This window comes from Aspergillus lucknowensis, assembly GCF_044049455.1.
Source record: "Aspergillus lucknowensis strain CBS 449.75 chromosome Unknown BJX67scaffold_17, whole genome shotgun sequence".
Taxonomy (NCBI): domain Eukaryota; kingdom Fungi; phylum Ascomycota; class Eurotiomycetes; order Eurotiales; family Aspergillaceae; genus Aspergillus; species Aspergillus lucknowensis.
Window position 1 is genome coordinate 192118 of NW_027263561.1, and position 17974 is coordinate 210091.

Here is a 17974-nt window from a genome sequence, read left to right on the forward strand (position 1 = left end):
GACCTTGAGGATTACCCACCGAACAAGACCAGCGTATAATTCTGCAATTCTGCCTGGAGAGGTTAGATGGACAGCATTCTGGCCGGCGTGGGATGATATCTGACGGCCTCCGGCATCGTGGGTGGGCGTAAAATTTATCCAGATCGGGTTAGCGTGTCACGGGATTTCACCATCCGAAACCGAAGCAATTTTACCAGTCCACAATAAATGTTCCACTCTTCTCAGGATGGGCTGATCCGAGTGGATGAACTGTCCCTAGAGTCCAATTGCGTATTCTCAATCAGCGAATTGGGTCCAGTGATGATGAATTTGGTCCCCCTACGTGACGTGGGCTGGTAAGTTGGAAACGCTCCGCGGCGTATTTTCCTGCCCTGGTTGAAGCCTCCAATCCAGGCGATCTCCAGCATTTCTTCCCTTTACTGCACTCAGGTTGGAACGCTTCTTCGGTCTGAGGGATTATTATGCCACCGCAGACCACTTCACCGAAACACACCAAGCCCCGTAAGATCCGACGCGGGCACTCGGGGTGCAAGACATGCCGGAAGAGGGGCAAGCGGGTAAGCCAACGACTTCGGGCTGTTGCTTCAGCGTGGCTAATTATCCGCAGTGTGATGAGGAAAAACCACGCTGTGGAGCGTGCATGAGGTTGAATTTGGAGTGCAGCTATACGGTTGACTATACTTTTCGACATCATGACGCAGCATCGTTTCAACCCTGGACAAGAGCCAGGAAGGCATCTCCCTCTGCGTGCCCAGAGGGCCATGGAGCCACCAAAATCACCCAGACAGAGCCTCCTGCTGCTGTGTCGGCCCCCGCCCTATTTGTACCCTCCCAACTGGACTGTAGTGGTAACCTCGAGGCCTGCTACTGGAGGCATTTCCAGAGACACGTGCGCCATCTTCTCCCTGCAACGGACCTAGGACTCTTGGAGAACGCCATACAATTACCGTCATTGCGGTTTGCCACCCTCTGCATCTCTGCGTCGAATCTCTCCATGCTGGATGCGCAGGTGCAGAGCCGTGCCTTCGCAAATGACGAGCGGAAATGTGTTTACAGCCCTAAAGTGAACAGATTACATCACATTCAGGCTCAGAAATACCATGACCAGGCACTTTTGTCTTGTTCCTCTGCGCGTGGTGAGGCCGAATGCGAGCTAATTGCCCTACTTCTCGCGCACGTCCTGCTCGCGTATTATCACCATGCATCAACGGACTACCTAAATTTCAGACTGGCAGTCTGGGAGTGTGTTCGATTTGTTATACGCAACAAAACGCGGCTGCTTGAGTCGAGAGAGGGAATGAAATCACTGCAAATGTGGTACCGTCTGTGCATGTCCCACCGGCTCTCGAAACCGCCGGCATTCCTGCTTGAGGGGGAAGGCGCAAGCACTTTCGGGCCGAATCGCTTTCCGGATTCTTTTGACGAGATTTCTCTCGCCTGCATTATGGGTATGAGTACTGACGACCTTATTTACGATGTTCTTATCAAGACTATTGAGATCAGGACTAGGATGGTGGTCTTTCGCTGCGTTGCAGGGAGTCGTCAGATATCGGAGCAGTCCGACGACATTAGCGCAGTTGCTTATGAGGTTTTGAATAAGATGCTCGGCCGGGATTCTACAGCTGCGGAGCGGTCTGAAGCAGAGCGAGGGTTCATGAAGGGTTCGAATCTGCTGGGGCTATTGGATGTCCAGAAACAGAGGCTGGAGGTCTGGAGATCCAGGCTCACCGAGGATCAACTACCAGAGACTGCCAGTGGGGTAATGGGCATGGGTTGGACATTTCCTACTCACCGCGATGGCATGAATGCTCTTTATTACATATTGTGTGCCATGATGTTCGAGGAAAGCAAGGTATACCCCACGAATGACAGACCTTGGGCCGACAACGAGAGTTCAAATGCTACTCTTGGTTCTTTGGCTGCCAGTGCGTGTCGAATTGCCGCATCCTTCGATTTTTCTACATCCAACACGTCGGACATATACACATTCAGCTTAGCGGAGACACTGCTCCAACTTGTGCTAGTGTGGCGGTCGGATGCGGCATTCCACTCCATATTCGACGCCATATGGCCGCAGCTTGAAAGGAAGACTAAAGGTTACGAGCACTCGCACTATCCGACACACCTTGTGAAGGGGATCATAGCGTTGATAGCGCAGTATTGGGCCGAAGGTCGGTCTGTGACTTACGCCCAACCAGCAGTCCCGGAAGACATACCCAAGCTGCAGCTGCTGGACATTGACTGCCAAATACATTTGGTTGTTTGTGGATATGATGGGGATGGAAAATATTTTATTGAACGTGTTCCTCTCCCATGACTCTCCCATGACTATGGATGGACCTTTATATCGCCCCCTTGTTTCTAAGGCCGGAGATGGCATCATCGGAGAGCCCGAGCTCCGCCAGCACCTCGTCTGTGTGCTCGCCTAAACCCGGCGGCTGAGATCGAAGGGATGGCTGGTTGCTGCTAAATTTGACGGGTGCGCCTGCGACAGTCAGTGATTTGTGTCCCTTGAGCAAAAGATGAGAGGCTCACCGATTACTTGGATACTCCCCGTTCTGGCCGAGGAGTGCTCCATGTTCTGTACCATTTCCCTCGCCACAGTCTGTGGATGCTCGAACGCCTTCTCAATCGTGTTCACCGGCCCATGGGGCATGCCGCTCCCCTCGAAGACTGCTATCCATTCCTCCGTCGTCTTTGTCGCGAACAATCGCAGCAAGATTTCCTTGAGCTCGCTCCGATTCCTCACCCTCGACCCATTATCCGCAAACCGCTCATCGTCCGCAAGGCCCTCATCACCAAGTCGTTGACACAAAACCCGAAACTGGCGATTATTCACAGCCCCGAGGACAAGCTCGCTATCCCTCGTTTTGAACACCTCATACGGAACAATCGTCGCGTGCGCTGTACCCCAGCGCCGACCCTCCTTTCCGAGATTCAGCCAGGACATACCGACGTTATTCAGAATTGATATTGTAGTCTCGAATAATGACGCATCTATTTTCTGTCCCTCTCCCGTTCGTGACCGAGATACTAGCGCTGCGCAGATAGCGCCGTGCAGGTATAGCCCCGTTGCCATGTCCATGAGCCCAACGCCGGGCTTTGTGGGCGGCCCGTCCGCTTCGCCGGTTATGTGCAGGAGGCCTGCCTCGGCGGCGGCAATGACGTCGTATCCTGCGCGGTGCGCGTATGGGCCTGTTGCGCCGTAGCCTGCATATCTCAATAAGTGGCCAGAGATGTGGAGGAAGGTGCGGGCGATATACCTGATATACTCGCATGGATAATCGAGGGGTTTGCATTGCGGAAGACGTCGTACCCGAGGCCGAGCTCTTCGAGTTTTCCAGGGATGAAGTTGTCCACTCTACTTGTACTTAGCTGCTGTGCCAATTTAAAGGATGTGTTGAGAGATGGACACGACATCGGCCCGCGTGACGAGCTCCAGGATTATACTCTTCCCCCTTTCATGCTTCATATTGACAGAAATAGAGCGTTTATTCCGGTTCACACCATTAAAATATAGCGACGTGTCTTTCGTCCCTGGTTTCCACAATTTGTCTTCGCCTTCCTCTTTCCAAAGGCGCGTATCATCCTGGACTCAGTCAATATTCGCAAACCATTCCCTCGAATAGAGAGAGTAGACCTACGCCTCCGTTCGGATGCTCAACCTTGACCACGTCCGCGCCGTAGTCTGCCAGAATCTGGGTGCAAAATGGGCCCTGGTAGACAGTTAAATACACACAATTGTACTGACGGTGACTCGAATAGCCGAACTTACCGCAAGGACGCGGGTGAGATCTAGTATGCGCACCCCGTGAAGGGGACCTGGTTTTGCGGGGGTGGAATAGTATCTCGAGCCACGCGCCAGCGGGCTATTGCCGCGGAGGGCACAGAGAGCAATTTGCCGTGTAGCATACTGCATCTTGGGACAATGTAAGTCTTTTTTACCGTGAATGAAGTGCGGGCCCGCACGGTTATAACAACCCATGGCTTCGGATATCTCGACCCCGCATCGACCCCAAAAGATCAGCGGATACTCTGCCCGGCCTTGGGGCTCGGTTCTCGGGTAAGTCTTTGGGTGCTGACAGACATAAAAGCTTCTCCGGTGCGTACAGACGACGCTCGTCAAGGAGACGAGACAGACAATGTCGCTATTTCGTCGACCCGTAGGCCTCCGTCGCCTTCACCCGACACTCGGGGGCATACACTCCAGGAATAATCGCAAAGTGCACGCCCGCGCACAGGAATTCCTCCAAAACCACAACCCAGACTACACAGACTCGCAACGCACCGTCCGCGACGCCATCGCAAAGCTCTGCGCTGATTTCCCAGACCCATACTGGGCGCGCCTCGACGAATCCAGGACCTTCCCCGCGGACTTCCCCGCCACGCTCGCGCGCGACGGCTGGCTTGGTATTTGCATGCCCACGCAATATGGCGGGTCTGCATTGGGTCTCGCCGAAGCGTCGGTGATGATGCAGACGATTTCTGAGTGCGGGGGCGGGATGACGGCTGCGTCGGCGGTGCATATGAATATCTTTGGGCTGGAGCCCGTTGTTAAATTTGCGACGGAGGAGCAGAAGGGTCAGTGGCTTGTTCCGCTTATTCAAGGGAGGGAGAGGGCGTGTTTTGGTGTTACGGAGCCGAATACGGGGCTTGATACGTTGAAGTTGCAGTCTGTTGCGCGGAAGGAAGGGGATTACTATCTGCTGTCGGGCCAGAAGATATGGATTTCGACGGCGCAGAATGCGCACAAGATTCTGATCCTTGTGCGGACGACGCCGTTGGAGGAGGTGAAGAAGCCCTCGCAGGGTCTGTCGTTGTTCTATACGGACCTCAATCGGGAGGCTGTCCAGGTGACGGAGATACCGAAGATGGGGAGGGCGGCTGTGGATACAAACTCACTCTTCTTTGAAAATTGGCGTGTTCCAGCTACAGATCTAGTTGGTGCTGAGAATGAGGGCTTCAAGATGATCATGCATGGGATGAACGCTGAGCGGATTCTCATCGGTGCAGAGGCGCTGGGGCTGGGCTTCGCTGCTTTGCGCCGGGCGACTGAGTACGCTGGTCAGCGGCATGTCTTTGGGCGACCTATCGGGATGAATCAGGGCATTCAGCATCCGCTGGCAGATAGCTGGATGAAGCTCGAGGCTGCGAGGTTGATGATTTCTCAGGCGGCGAAGCTATATGACGAGGAATACGCAGACGGAGAATATGCCAACGCTGGGAAGTATCTGGCCGGAGAGGCGGCGTTCGAGGCATGTGAGAGAGCTGTTTTAGCGCATGGAGGGATGGGCTATGCGAGGGAGTTCCATGTCGAGCGGTACCTTAGAGAGGTCTGGATTCCTAGACTTGCGCCGGTCAGTCGGGAGATGATATGTAACTATATCGGGCAGAGGGTGCTGGGGTTGCCGAAATCTTACTGACGTCTCGAGTCTATTATCATAGTATTGGGAATTTTCAGAAGTTTTGAAGGCTGGTCATTCAGCACGTTTCATTCATATCTTCACCGTGCATTGACGCGTGGCTCTTGGAAGGTGTCCGTCACAACGCTTCATTCACCTGGCAGCGCTGCTACCACCACAGCAATATTCACACAAGGAGCTGCTCTAGGGTATAAATACCCCCTCCGCCCGCTCGCACTCCGTCTTCCTCTTTTTCCCCAGTATCATACTATTTTCAATCCACCTGTCTCGACGGCTAGGGCTCGTCTCCATCTGCTGGAACGACCACGTCATCCATGAAATGTACAGCACACGAGCCGTCGTGTGTTTCGAAGAGATGGCTAACTCAGTAGTCTGACATAGTCCTGGCCAGAACAGGCCAAAAAGTCATCTTCTAGCTGAAAGTGCGCAGCTGACTCCTTATTCTTGGCCAGTAAGGGCTCCATCCATTGTATCAAACTCTATCAAGCCGCTGCTGCTTGCAGGGTTTGCTAGGATGTCTACGAATCACGTACACAGATCGTCTGTAACAGTGACGGCAAGGCTGGCGATGGATATATACGCCACTCGCTTGTTTGAGGAGGGACTGATAGGCTTATTCCGCGACATTTACGCTGCCCTTGGCTCTGTACCGGCGGGATGCCAACATATGCTGCGTGAGTATTAGGGGATGCGTGTCCGCCTCATGGTTTGGTTTCGAATCTGCATCCATGACGAGGCGCGTTATCATGGGCGACTCCGAATGACACCGTTCTCCTTGTCACAAGGCTGACTGTCTTGTTCGGCATGGTCCAGTTACGAGCGCTCACCAAGGCGACGTCCCTCCTTCCGTTTAGCTTGATTCGACAATTTCGAGTGCGATGCGGCGTCCTGTGACTATAGTATAATATAAAACACACCTCCGCGGTCCCGCTCGTCATTCCGAACAAGAACATGGCTTCCTCAGATTCTGGTAACGGAAGACGCCGCTCCTCGATCTCCACAAAGAGAGCTGACGCACGGGGGCTCTGGTGAAGACGGCGCCTTCTGACTATACTCCGACGTGAGGGGATATACTGCCCACTATGCAGTGCATAAGCCGTGGGAGGCAACGACATAATATTCACAGCAGTGTTGTCCATGTTACCCCACTAGTTTACGGGAGGAGTCCATGACAGTCAAACAAGTAAGTTTCCTGGTCCATTTTGTACAAAGTCACTGACATCCTTGCGCTCAGGTGCAATCGCCTCGTCCCTTATACGCTAATGCCATTCTAATAGCGAAGTATGGTGTGCTCTCATCCAATGAGTATGACAGCAATTCCAAGTGCGGTTTCATGAAAACGTACACCTGCCGGGCTATTGGGGCACTTTCTGTGCGGAGTGTAAGTGGAACGACGAGGCGGACGAGGCAAAGGAGTTCTCACCCGTCGTGCTGCTGCAGACGCCACCAAACATGAGCACGCAGGTTCGGGCGACCTGGCAGGCGCAGCGGATCGCACAAACGGAGAAGCTGAAGTTACGGATACTTTTCAGGAGCAAAGCATCCAGCGTTACCTTGAATACAACAACGGCATCAAGATACTGCCGCAGATCGGCGCGGGCCTGTACCCTGGCAATGTCCAGGCCTGGCTCGCGGCCGAGAACCGTCCGAACAAGGAAGGCAGCGCGGATCTGGCAGTCAGGACGGAGGATGAGAATTTGAGCGTACCTCGATTATATTACAGATTATGATGACAAAAGATATTAGAGGCCCTATGTAGGTCAGTCCCTGCTGCCCACGAAACGCATAGGGCATCAAACTTTGGATCATGCACGATATGGACACTTTAGAGGATGTTGTGAAACGGAGCCGGGATCGAGATGGAAAAGCTACCATATCCAGGAGAGCCAGGGAACCGCACCTGTGCGAGGCCCCCTGTCAGGGAACTTGCTGTTCCACTTACCTCGAACGGTGTCATGACTACATCGCCAATTAGAACACCCGGCAGGACACTGTGCTGGCTAGGTTATACGTGGGACGCAATCCTTGGATGCCGGTTAATGCCTTCATGATCAACTGACGTCTCGTTCAAGACATGAAGCTTAGACCCAAGCTGTACAAACGAAGCGGCCGCTGAGCTTCCCGATGCTCGATTCGCGTCTCGACGATGGACTAGGGCATCCAAAGCGGCAGATGCCTTGTATTACCTCTGGAACGAGATGACTTGGCCCGCGAGGGGGAACTTGACACGCCGTAAAAGTACGTTCATGGATACAATTCTCTTCCTCGATCGTGTCAGACGCCCGATAGCTGCTCTATTAGGTATGACTCTCAACCCTAAGCTGCCGCTTGGATCTCTTATATACCAACATACCCCTCAACACAAGTCCGTCGCTGGGGCCCAGAATATCCACGAGACTTATCCCTTCTTAAAGGGCTTGACCCTTAAGAGGAGTGGTAGACTTCTCACATTCCACATCGACGACACAACTCCCACGAAGGAGCCACGGGGGGTGTTTACTGGCTTTTGTCTTAATTTTCTCCCTGTCGTTGGTTATTTGTTCTTGTCCTAGTTCGAGACTCCACTGGAAGTCGTTTTAGTGAGATATGGCATTGGTCTTAGGGAAGTCGCGCCGAACACTTGGGTTTTGAAACCAAGGAGAGGTTAGTATGGATGCCAACCGAACGACATCTAGAATTGAATTCTTTGTATTAAACGCAGCAATCATACAGTATTCCGATACAGGTCCCTCTTTGCTTATCCTCGTCAGCCGGCGGAGGCGGATGAAAGTATCTCCCTGGCTCCCCATCTGCCCCCCGGGCGGCACCAGCCCCCGACGCTTCTAGCAGCGGTAGAGGCCAGAATTGGCCGCCTATTCCAGCGAATTGGCAGTTCCTACTCGGTAGCCTAGAAAGCATCGCTCTGGAGAACATACTACAATGCGGCCAGTGACTCTTCCCATCACACCAAAGGTGCCAATACTAAATAGCTCCAAAAGCTGCCGTGAAAAAGCTGCCATGAATTGAGTATACACGCCGAATCGTGACCAGGATTGTGTTAATGCCATTAAAAGGGGGTATATGCAAACAAAGAAAAGAACAGTATCACTCAAAGAATGCCTGACGCAAATGCCCTAATTCGCCGAATACACCGGGGGCTCGTCAGCCTCCCAACCTCGTCCAGTCCCACCACCCGCACTCGGGAGCTCAATCTCACCGGGAGCTTAATTCGCGTTTCAACGAGGCATTCTCGAAACAATCTCGCAAATAACAGCAAGCCGGACGGTGCGCAGAAATATCACGTTAACCACCAGCAAGTCGACGTACACAAACAGGAACAGCCGCGAATTTATCGAGCCATTTATCGTTGAACGGCAGTGTGAGCAACAGCGACATCTTGACACCGGCCTGCCGTGAGAACACAAACATCTTCAGGTACCGTACCTACTCCCGAAGATAGTCTGGATCGCGAGCCTGCTCATGATCTCAGACAAGGACTTCTTGAACCGCTCTGCGCACTGATTACCCTCGCAAGCATAAACAAGATCAGACAGGCTTCTCCAGCTCGAAGTTGAGGAAAACGCAACAGCTAGAGTACATGAGGGCAAACAGAGTCATGTACAAGATGCACGCAGGGACAGTACTGATGGAGTCTTGGAATGTGAACCCGGCAGTGATCACGTCCATGAAGTTAATCCTCGTAACAAGGATAAAGACGTACGTGGAATTGGTTTCGAACATGCCCCCCAACACAGATATAATTACTTAACGCGACAACACCAGCAAAATCACGAAGGCGAGTGTTATTCACCTCCAGACGCTGGGGACAAAGCCGACCAACCCCAAGCCATGGCAGCAAGAGATAGATGTGCTATCGGGTAGCCACAAGAAAAATATATGGCTCCACGACCCTGACGATGAATCTGATGTTCAAGATGGTCAGGCGCATCCAAGGCGCGGCCGAACTCGTGGACTAAGGGGTCTTCCTAGCTGGTGGGAAGGGTACATGGCAGATGTTTGGGGTTGCTTTTGGCTTTAATTGACAAACAAGCTTGTTTCTATTTGGCGGGAATCCTGAAGCCACATCAGGAGCTTGTATAATATTATATAGCAGTATACATTCAGCAAATTTAATGGTGACCATAGAACCGTTTAAGGTAGTAAGAAAGCCTGGACGGGACACCAAGCTTATTCATATCGGCTACGACCAGTATTTGAAGGGGAAAGCAGAATAATCTATTAGAACCTCTAAGTAGTTATATAAAGATGATCAAGATAATAAAAAAGTTAGAATCTAGCAAAGACAGGAACCCTATTTTTATATCTTTCGATACAAAAACTTGCTGGTAACTTTATAGTATCTTCTACATTTCTACTTTTCTTTAGCGCCTTCTTCTCCTGTATATTCTACACTGCTTCTCTTTATGATACTAGCACTTATGCAACCAGCCAATCGGCCTGATATAGCTCCGGGGGTGATATTGCGGGCCGACAATGTAGGCATGCTAAACCTTTTTTAGATGACCGGCTGTCCATGCTGCATTTTGGGACGTCCACGTATCTCTTGCCTTCCAGCCCATTATCTCTCGCTGCGGAGGGAGGCAACCAAGCGCCCCCACCGAAATAGCTTGAGCGGTCCGTAAAGAGGAGGAAGAATGTGAAGGAATCTGATTTGCATATGCAGTTCTTTCCCTGAATCAATGCCCAAAGCCTACACCGCTACTTAGACACGACGCCACCTTCGTTTATAGAAAGGACGCCTCTACACAGAGCTTCCATTTTTACTTGAATATTCTTATCAAGAACAATCACAAACATTGTCCTTTCAGATATTGCCTCAGCATGGGTTACGAATCACCGAGAGGTTATCAGTACACCAAGCTACGGAAATCTATCCGCGGCCAGTATGTTACTATCCAAAACCTGTTCCGGCTGCTTCCTGATTGGCAGCCTAATATTCATCAAGATTACTCCAAGGCCCGGGAAGAATCTCTGAACCCTTGGCTACGACGGTAAAGAATTCCTCTCACTATCTTCAGAGACGTTCAGGAAGACTCTTACGTGCAGTAGCTGGGTCGATGATGATACCAAATGTTGGAAATTGCAAAAGGCTGATTTTGCCTTATTCGCGGCAATCCTTTGCTCGAAATCTTCATTCGAGAAACTCTGCACGGTAGCAAAATACTTCGCTTGGGTAAGTTTCAGCCATGTGTCTTGTTGGGTGGGTGGTTTATAAAGTTCTAACCAACGACTGCAGTATTTTGTCTGGGATGACAGTGAGTGCTCGCTCAGAATCAAGTATGATCAAGGCCGCCAACTGACGGGATATCTAATCAGTTTTCGACTGCGGAACGCTAAAGGATGATCCCGAAGAGATGAAGTCATACCGCAAAGTCAGTCTAGCTTATTTCAACCATACACTTCTCCTAAAGGGCGAGTATCCAGATTTGTCTGGCTTTCCAGTGGAGTTGCAGAAAGCCTTAAGGTGCTGGGATGAAGTGGGGGAGCACATACGTCAGGATTGCGATATAGGTGTGTGATTTCTGCACTTCATGATATCTGAAGCTAAACATCTCAAGAAACCCGCCAGATCCTCCTAGATCGCATGTTAGCATACGTCGCCAGCGTCAGTAACGTAGACAGTCTCTATCTCGGGAATGAATTACCTTCGCTCGAGGCATATTGGCGTCGGCGAGAGTTGACAGCAGCTGCCTACTGTGTGATTGCGACCATCCCGTGAGTGTCGTGCTCATAGTATCTCTGCAGAACGTCTAATCGCACTGATATAGATTTGCATGCGGTTTCAACACCAACAGGTCCCTGGTTGAAGATGAAAACATGACCCTTCTGTGGAAGCATACATCCTATCTTGTTCACATGTATGGGCTCTCCTCGAGATCGACGACTTATTATTTGAATCAAGCGGATAACTCACGAATACGGTAGAATTAACGACATGATGTCGTTCCGGAAAGAATTCGTAGGTTACCATTCCAACTCCAGCCTGCTTCGAATTATGCGGGGTTCTAATTTTCGATTTTTTGACCAAAACGACCAGAATGACGGCCAATTGGAAAATCTGGTCCCAATACTTATGGCCAACACGGGCCTGAACTGCAACCAGGCCATGCAGCTCTGCTACCACTTCTGTCGTCTGGAGATAGACGGATTCACTTCGAACGCGAAGAGGCTATCTGCGGGTCAGAAGCATCAGCCATCCCATATTGTGGCGACGTATATCCGTGGTTGCGAGGACGTTTTCATGGGACTTCTCTATTGGAGGTGGGACAACTTTCCGAACATGGACTGACCACTAATATGCGACTAACTTTGCGATCAGTTACTATGGTGAACGGTACATTAAGCGTTCGGAGATTGACCCGAATCACACGGTTAGGTTGCAAGTCGGATCTACACTGTGGTCTCGGTGCAATGCCAATCTGAGACGGATTGGGTCGATTCTGCAAAAGCTTTTCGACGGGCACGGGAGGGATTCGTCGCGGCGGGAGGCTGCCACATAATTCTTATCTATCCGCTATGCATGGGGTATTCTAACCTGTCTCATAAGATACGTTCTTTCTTCAATCAATGCCCTGAAACGAAATAACGAAGTCAAAGGGTATACTGTCGACGAAACCTTGCTGTTCTGTGACTACAATAGGGAATTAACAGGTCCTTGCTTTACAAATTCAAGATTGCTCCTCGCACTTGAGCTCCAGACCCCTTGGTCAGTTGTTCCATTGAGACCTCTAGTCTTGGGTTCATTCAGGAAGTGGCTGTCAGTGCAAGGAAGCAGCCATATTTACACCCACCCATATCATATTGTCGCCGTGTTTTGGTTGTTTTAGAATCTTCTATCTGTCAACCATAAACAATCGTTGGTGATGGATTAATTCGTCATCCAGATAGAAAACAGGGGAGGGAAAGCTGAGGACATTGCATTACGGTTCTGGCGGAGTATATTGCATTCACATCACCTGTGCAAACGGCCTTTAACGGTCCATGTTTTGCAGTTGTCTCTGAAGCTGGGACTCCCGTGACATTACCTAGGTACTGTCTTGGTGTTAGTTTAGCAAGCGAGATTCGGAATCGGAGGCTTCGACCAAATAGCTCGAAAGGTCGCATTTAAGACACCACGGGGTGGTCCGTGAGTTCCTTCCCATTATACCAAAATTGCCAATAAGAGATACCTCCAAAAGCTGTCACGTCTTAAATAAACACACCAGCTTGTAGCTGTAATCGTAGTCATGCTCTCTAGAGGGGCTGTTTCGGAACAAAGTAGATGATGAACAGTATCATTCAAGGAATGCCTGACGCAAATGCCCTAATTCGCCGAATACGCCGGGGGCTCGTCCGCCTCCCGACCTCGTCCAGTCCCGCCACCCGTACTCGAGAGCTCAATCTCGCCGGGGGCCTTGGTCTTTGCATTTGACTTCTTCCTCCACCACCAGTACGGAAGCCCAATCAATATCGCGCCCCCGACGATGCCAACTACAACCCCAATTGCAGCTTTGACGCCGGTAGATAGCCGCCTCCCGGGTTGGAAGGTAGAATGACAACTGAAGTAGGAGCCTGATGGGAGACTATCGGTGTTGAACCGGTCCTCTAGTGGGCCACAGTCAACAGGAAGGTCCGAATCAACATTGAAGAGAGAGATGGTTCTGAGATTTGGGACGTCGACGCTATTCACGGTGAGTCCCTTAGTCATCATGGCGGAGACGTGCATGCGTTAAATCTACTGTACCTTTCAATTTGGCCGGACAGCCCGACATACCCAGACGATTCGGTCAGAGGGAGGCTGACGTTCAACGGATATGAAGTCTCTATTATGACATCTAAGCTGGTGTTGAAGAGTGAGGACAAGTCGACCCTACACAAGTCAGATTCCATCGATATTGATCACAAATTGAAGTAAGAGAATATCATGGACTGACCCAGCGATTGCTCCCCTCGCCTCAAAATCACCCTCCATGAAATATAGCATCGGGAAGCTAATCGACGCGGGAGTTTGAGGCAGTGTCAACGAAATCCTGGGAGGCTCCTTGGATATCTGAGTGATCGAGGCGAGTTTGGGCGCGGAGATGCTGGTTGTTGTTCAGTCACGGTGCGTGTTTCTCACTCTGCTCTGGGGGCGTACCTGGAAGTTTTACCCACGATGTTGAGGCGAGCCGCCGAGATAAGTGATGGGAGAGTTATATTCAGCGGATCTTCGATAGTGCTTTGACCGTAGTCCTCGTCGCAAAAAGGGATACTGCATATATTGAGGAATTCGTCCACCGTCTGCAATGAATCTAGTATGACCCTACTCTCTGTTAGGGCACCTAATATCTCCCGATCTGGATACGGCAGACCTCGAATAATTACCCTCGACCTGAAGATCGCCCGTATATTTCAAGGCCGGTAAGCGGACTTCGCTCCCATAGTTCTGCTGGCCCAATGTGACGGAATTTGCGGTTTCTAGGTTTGGTGCCGAGAAGTTGCTCGCTGCGAGCCTTGGGAAGTAAATCGTCTCGATGTGCTGGAGATCGCGCAATTCCACCAACGGGATTTGAGGGAGAGGCTCGTAGGACGACCAGTCTCCCCTTATTGACCTTGTAATGTTGGTGACGCCGCTCAGAACGAACGGTCCGCTGTAGGTGCCGTTGATAACAATCGCGCCGTTGACGGTCGGACAGTCTCTCGAGATGTTATCAAGATCATCTTGGCTGGCGACGTAGAGGATGGGCCCACATTCCTGTGCGAGTGAGCCTGGGAGCGATCAGAGATAGCCACAAATTTGATCATTCTAACACGGCCTACCGAGGGGGAGCGTCGAAGTTGCGAGGATTGCGACCAGCGCAGAAAGAGCGAGACGAAGCATCCTTCTGCGATGTTGGACGCTGAATGCGAGCGAGGAGGAGATTTCCCCGAGATCAACAGCCCAAAACTCCGCGAAGTCCCCCATGGCCCCTGTCCGAAGACCTCCTCGTCCACAGCCCCAAAAACAATAAGGGTGCGCTGGGCGTGGGCAGCGAACGAATCAGCACCGAGCACTAGCGCATCGAGACCAGGATTGAGTGGCAGTGCCCTGGATGGACGCCCGAATTTGCGGACTGTTTTGCCATGCCCGCTGGTTGGTCTCCAACCGAGCAATCCAAAGCGGAGCGCGCTCCTTGCCGGTCGTGGATGATTCGATCAAGTCATCGCAAGCCTCCTGGTCGAGTCCCTCAAATTCCTCGGGAAAATCACAGCGCGAAATTGCCGCCGCACGTCGCGTCCCTGGCACCGGCCCGATCTAAAGAACAAGAGACATCCAACCCTTGCCGGAAGGTGCGACCAAGGGCTGCATCAGAGAAGGAAGGAACACTCAACGTCGGCGTCTGCTTGTCAGTCACTCCATCGCACCTGCCCTCTCCATCCTCCATGTTTGTCCCTCAAAGCAGGAAGAAAACCCTTGACCCCCGAGGGCGCGACTCGTAGAACAACCATTTAGAAGCGTCTGTGCAAGAGTTGAAACGCCTGCAAATTCTTGCACGGCACGCTGGGCCACGGCGAAGATCGGGGTGAGGGGTGGGAAGATCTCGTCTGATCGTCCTTCCAGACCCAACTCTATTTGAGCCGCGAGGAAATCTCCGATATCCCGTCTTCAACGCACTATTCTACGGCGATGTCCTACTTCTCCGAGGGGAGTTTCGAGATGTCCTCATACCGGCCAAGTAAGTTGCCATCACACGCGATAGATTCAGCCAACCTATGAATGGCTATCCAGAAAGATCTACACGGCCAGACAAAGGCCAATTTAGTGTTCAAGTTAAAAGCACGATTCCCACCTCAATTACTATTATACAGAAGGTATTATTAATCGTAGATATTGCAACTAGTCTCAGCTATCTTGGAAACTAATTCTACTACTAGTCAAGTCCTAATACTGCTACTATTACTCTCCTGCTGATCAAGTGGTATCAATAAATTAGCATCATAAACTAAATAGTAAAGCAGACACCACACATCCAGAATGTCAGACAGAATCGTTGATAGCACCCTCAACCCCTCCATCTTAATCTCAGGTTGAACCCCATCCGCGGGCATACAGTTTCTTATATCGCCAATGCCGTACGGCAAAAGATGGCGTACCTGACATTTCGAATCTTTCACGCATAGCCCGAGATCAGTTTTACATTCAAGTTTTACCAGACGCTCAAGGATTCGGAGACTTCGTTTTTTATTAAGACTAGGGCCCTAAGTATTGGCCGTCAACATGGAACTATAAACAAGAGACTTTGGGCCGATGAAACGGAAAAATACGACAAATCACCGCCGCGGGCGTATAATGCGTTAAATAATTGGATTAAGGGTGAACTCGTTACTACACAAACGATGCAATATCGCGCGGGACTTGTGATTTACTACACCTGGGCATCCATTTAGTTCTGCCGTTCCCGCTTAGCGGGCTGAGACGTTGGAATCTCAACATAAAGGACGCGACCTCCCTCCCTTCAACTCTCCTCTCTTGCACTCATCGTCGTCCTCCTGTCCGCCCCCACTGACCACTGCACCTTGGCTTTCGGCCCTCGCACCGCCCCTTTCATTTTACCGGAGATGCCACTCGATCCGACGCTCAGCTTGTTCCCCCCTATGGAATGGACGAGTCGCTCAGGAGCAGAATCACTGGGATGATCCTACCTGCAGCCACATTGGTGTGATTTTAACTCGAGACTCCTACTTTTTCCCAAGGAGCTTTACTGTCCCTCATGCGACGGGGCCATCTTGGCTTCCTACTCACAGTGCACCTTGCTCGTCTCCAAGGCCGCTCGCTCCTCTCCTTCGTATCTGCAATGTGCCAGTAGACATTTGATACCGCATGCCCCGCCCCGTCCGCCCCATCCGAGGACGTTGCACAGCCCGGGTCGCCTTGTCGCGAACACCGTGGTGCCCAGTTGTCGTCGGCCGATGTTGCATACTTTTTGAAGTTCTCCGCGTCGCGAGAGCAGACGCTGCATATAATGGGAAATTCGCTCGCAAGCGGTCGGTAATGTTTGGTGCGTGTCTGAGGATGTTTGCTTCACCGGTGAGAAGAGTTAGTTCCGCTGTGGTTGATGCGAGGCCTTCGGGGGAGATGCAGGTGATGGAGAGGCTCGCGGCGAGGAGAGCGAGGTGGTGGGCTATTGCGTGGCCGAGGCCGGAGGCGGCGCCTGTTATGGCGATGACTTTTCCTTCGAATGAAGAAGAAGGCTTGGTGGCTCTCGTGTCTTTTGAGATGGGACGAGTTTGTTGGATCTGTCTGTCTTGCAATGTTGTGTCTGGAGTGGTCTTGACATCTAAGTTGGGCTTAAGTCCGAAATCCGAGGGTGGGGTTCCATCTCAATCTTGTGGAGAGCCGTGACTTGACGAGGTTGAGGAGCCTGGGACCTAGTTAACTGATTGACTCCAGGAGATCGTATCCTTAGATACACGTCATAAAGTGCCCCAACCACTGTTCAGCAAGCCGCTTGGTGGACAAGGAGAAATTGAAGGCAGGAGTCTATGTGTATACCGTGATATCCATGTCCTGTCATTGCACCGCTGACAAGTATACGCAATAGATTGGCCTTGACCCAGAAGCCCGTTAGTGCTCCTTTTCCCACTCACTTCAGGATCAAGGGCGTCCTGTTGGCAAAAGAAGCACGGAAGCTGGGTGAAGCACGTCAGATCGAGATCGCGGTATATATCACCGTCCTTTAGTCCGTCTGCGGGCTCCCTAGCGGCATTCAGAGATTGGATCGTTGGATCCCCTTCTGTCTTTGGCTCTAAGTCGGAGGTGACATCTGATGGAGGAGCCGTAGTGCTGTCATTTCCTGCAGATGGACTCTGCCCAACATCACGCTCTCCCTCGCCGTTTGATTGGCCTGCCTTTTCTTTGCTTTCCTCCCGACTGTTTGCCGTGGCTTCAAGTGGCAAAGGCTGCCACCAAGTGAGTCTTGGTCGCAACCAGCTCGCACTTTTCTGAATGACTCACGATCTTGGTGTACCGACACCGCGTATCAAAACCATGGCAAACGATCAGTCTCAAAAAGGTTTCTTCTGCGTCGTAGGTATCGGCATGTGGTTCTGATGTTGACTGTCGTAATGTGCTTTGAATCAAACATGGTAGCTGGTGGTCATTTGGGAGTTTGCTATAAGAATCAACAACCACATGTGCGCAGGACCTGGAGACGTTCAGGAAGTCGCAGCGCTGGCGAAGGATCAGCATGGATACGCCGCGCTCCTGTATGATGCATGTCTCGACGCAGAAGGAGAGCGCCTCGCTGTCGTCATTGGGTGACACGCAGTTCGCAAGGGTAGTGGATTCATCAAGGTAAAGTATGGCTTTCCGCTTGACCTCAATGTCGAAACCATCAACATAATACGCAGATTCGGCAAGTGTAGTCGGTTCAAGATCGAATGCTTCGGACTCTGGACTACTCCAGTCTTCCGATTCGTTGTCGTTAATTGTTTCTTGATCAGCGGCGGTTGCATTGGTCTCCAGATTGCAGATATGGTCTCTTCGGCAGTTGTATCTGAAGCGGTGTTTTCTGTTCGAGGCTCGCGGGGCAGGGACATGCTAGCCGAGTCGA

General features: G+C 51.4%; 7 protein-coding genes across 7 annotated transcripts; 4 read left to right on the top strand and 3 right to left on the bottom strand.

Moving 5' to 3' along the window:
• The first annotated feature begins 230 nt into the window (after nucleotides 1–230).
• Nucleotides 231–2406, top strand: BJX67DRAFT_76906 (Zn(II)2Cys6 transcription factor domain-containing protein). The gene is made up of 2 exons (XM_071035414.1): nucleotides 231–557; nucleotides 608–2406. Exons 1-2 carry the CDS (start codon nucleotides 462–464, stop codon nucleotides 2315–2317), a joined length of 1806 nt encoding a protein of 601 aa, XP_070886706.1. The 5' UTR covers nucleotides 231–461; the 3' UTR covers nucleotides 2318–2406.
• On the bottom strand, nucleotides 2343–3919 carry BJX67DRAFT_380672 (CaiB/BaiF CoA transferase family protein; the record flags this gene model as incomplete). The annotated part of the gene is made up of 6 exons (XM_071032836.1): nucleotides 2343–2485; nucleotides 2536–3210; nucleotides 3264–3361; nucleotides 3414–3589; nucleotides 3645–3716; nucleotides 3776–3919. The coding sequence occupies 6 exons, from the start codon at nucleotides 3917–3919 to the stop codon at nucleotides 2343–2345; spliced, it is 1308 nt and encodes a 435-aa protein (XP_070886707.1).
• Nucleotides 3920–4142: 223 nt separating this feature from the next.
• Nucleotides 4143–5423, top strand: BJX67DRAFT_380673 (acyl-CoA dehydrogenase family protein; the record flags this gene model as incomplete). Its single annotated transcript, XM_071032837.1, has 1 exon — nucleotides 4143–5423. One exon carries the CDS (start codon nucleotides 4143–4145, stop codon nucleotides 5421–5423), a length of 1281 nt encoding a protein of 426 aa, XP_070886708.1.
• A 1355-nt stretch (nucleotides 5424–6778) lies between these two features.
• On the bottom strand, nucleotides 6779–7472 carry BJX67DRAFT_380674 (uncharacterized protein; the record flags this gene model as incomplete). The annotated part of the gene is made up of 4 exons (XM_071032838.1): nucleotides 6779–7093; nucleotides 7131–7174; nucleotides 7366–7382; nucleotides 7435–7472. 4 exons carry the CDS (start codon nucleotides 7470–7472, stop codon nucleotides 6779–6781), a joined length of 414 nt encoding a protein of 137 aa, XP_070886709.1.
• Nucleotides 7473–10244: 2772 nt separating this feature from the next.
• Nucleotides 10245–11923, top strand: BJX67DRAFT_380675 (terpene synthase family protein; the record flags this gene model as incomplete). Its single annotated transcript, XM_071032839.1, has 9 exons — nucleotides 10245–10414; nucleotides 10473–10596; nucleotides 10660–10678; nucleotides 10740–10934; nucleotides 10982–11138; nucleotides 11192–11281; nucleotides 11349–11382; nucleotides 11461–11684; nucleotides 11743–11923. The coding sequence occupies 9 exons, from the start codon at nucleotides 10245–10247 to the stop codon at nucleotides 11921–11923; spliced, it is 1194 nt and encodes a 397-aa protein (XP_070886710.1).
• Nucleotides 11924–12549: 626 nt separating this feature from the next.
• Nucleotides 12550–14368, bottom strand: BJX67DRAFT_352163 (uncharacterized protein). The gene is made up of 6 exons (XM_071028982.1): nucleotides 14202–14368; nucleotides 13754–14150; nucleotides 13540–13704; nucleotides 13337–13486; nucleotides 13147–13272; nucleotides 12550–13084 (listed from the first exon to the last, which is right to left on the bottom strand). The coding sequence occupies exons 1-6, from the start codon at nucleotides 14344–14346 to the stop codon at nucleotides 12727–12729; spliced, it is 1341 nt and encodes a 446-aa protein (XP_070886711.1). The 5' UTR covers nucleotides 14347–14368; the 3' UTR covers nucleotides 12550–12726.
• A 167-nt stretch (nucleotides 14369–14535) lies between these two features.
• On the top strand, nucleotides 14536–14902 carry BJX67DRAFT_76960 (uncharacterized protein). The gene has a single exon (XM_071035415.1). The coding sequence runs from the start codon at nucleotides 14568–14570 to the stop codon at nucleotides 14859–14861; it is 294 nt and encodes a 97-aa protein (XP_070886712.1). The 5' UTR covers nucleotides 14536–14567; the 3' UTR covers nucleotides 14862–14902.
• The last annotated feature ends 3072 nt before the right edge of the window (nucleotides 14903–17974 follow it).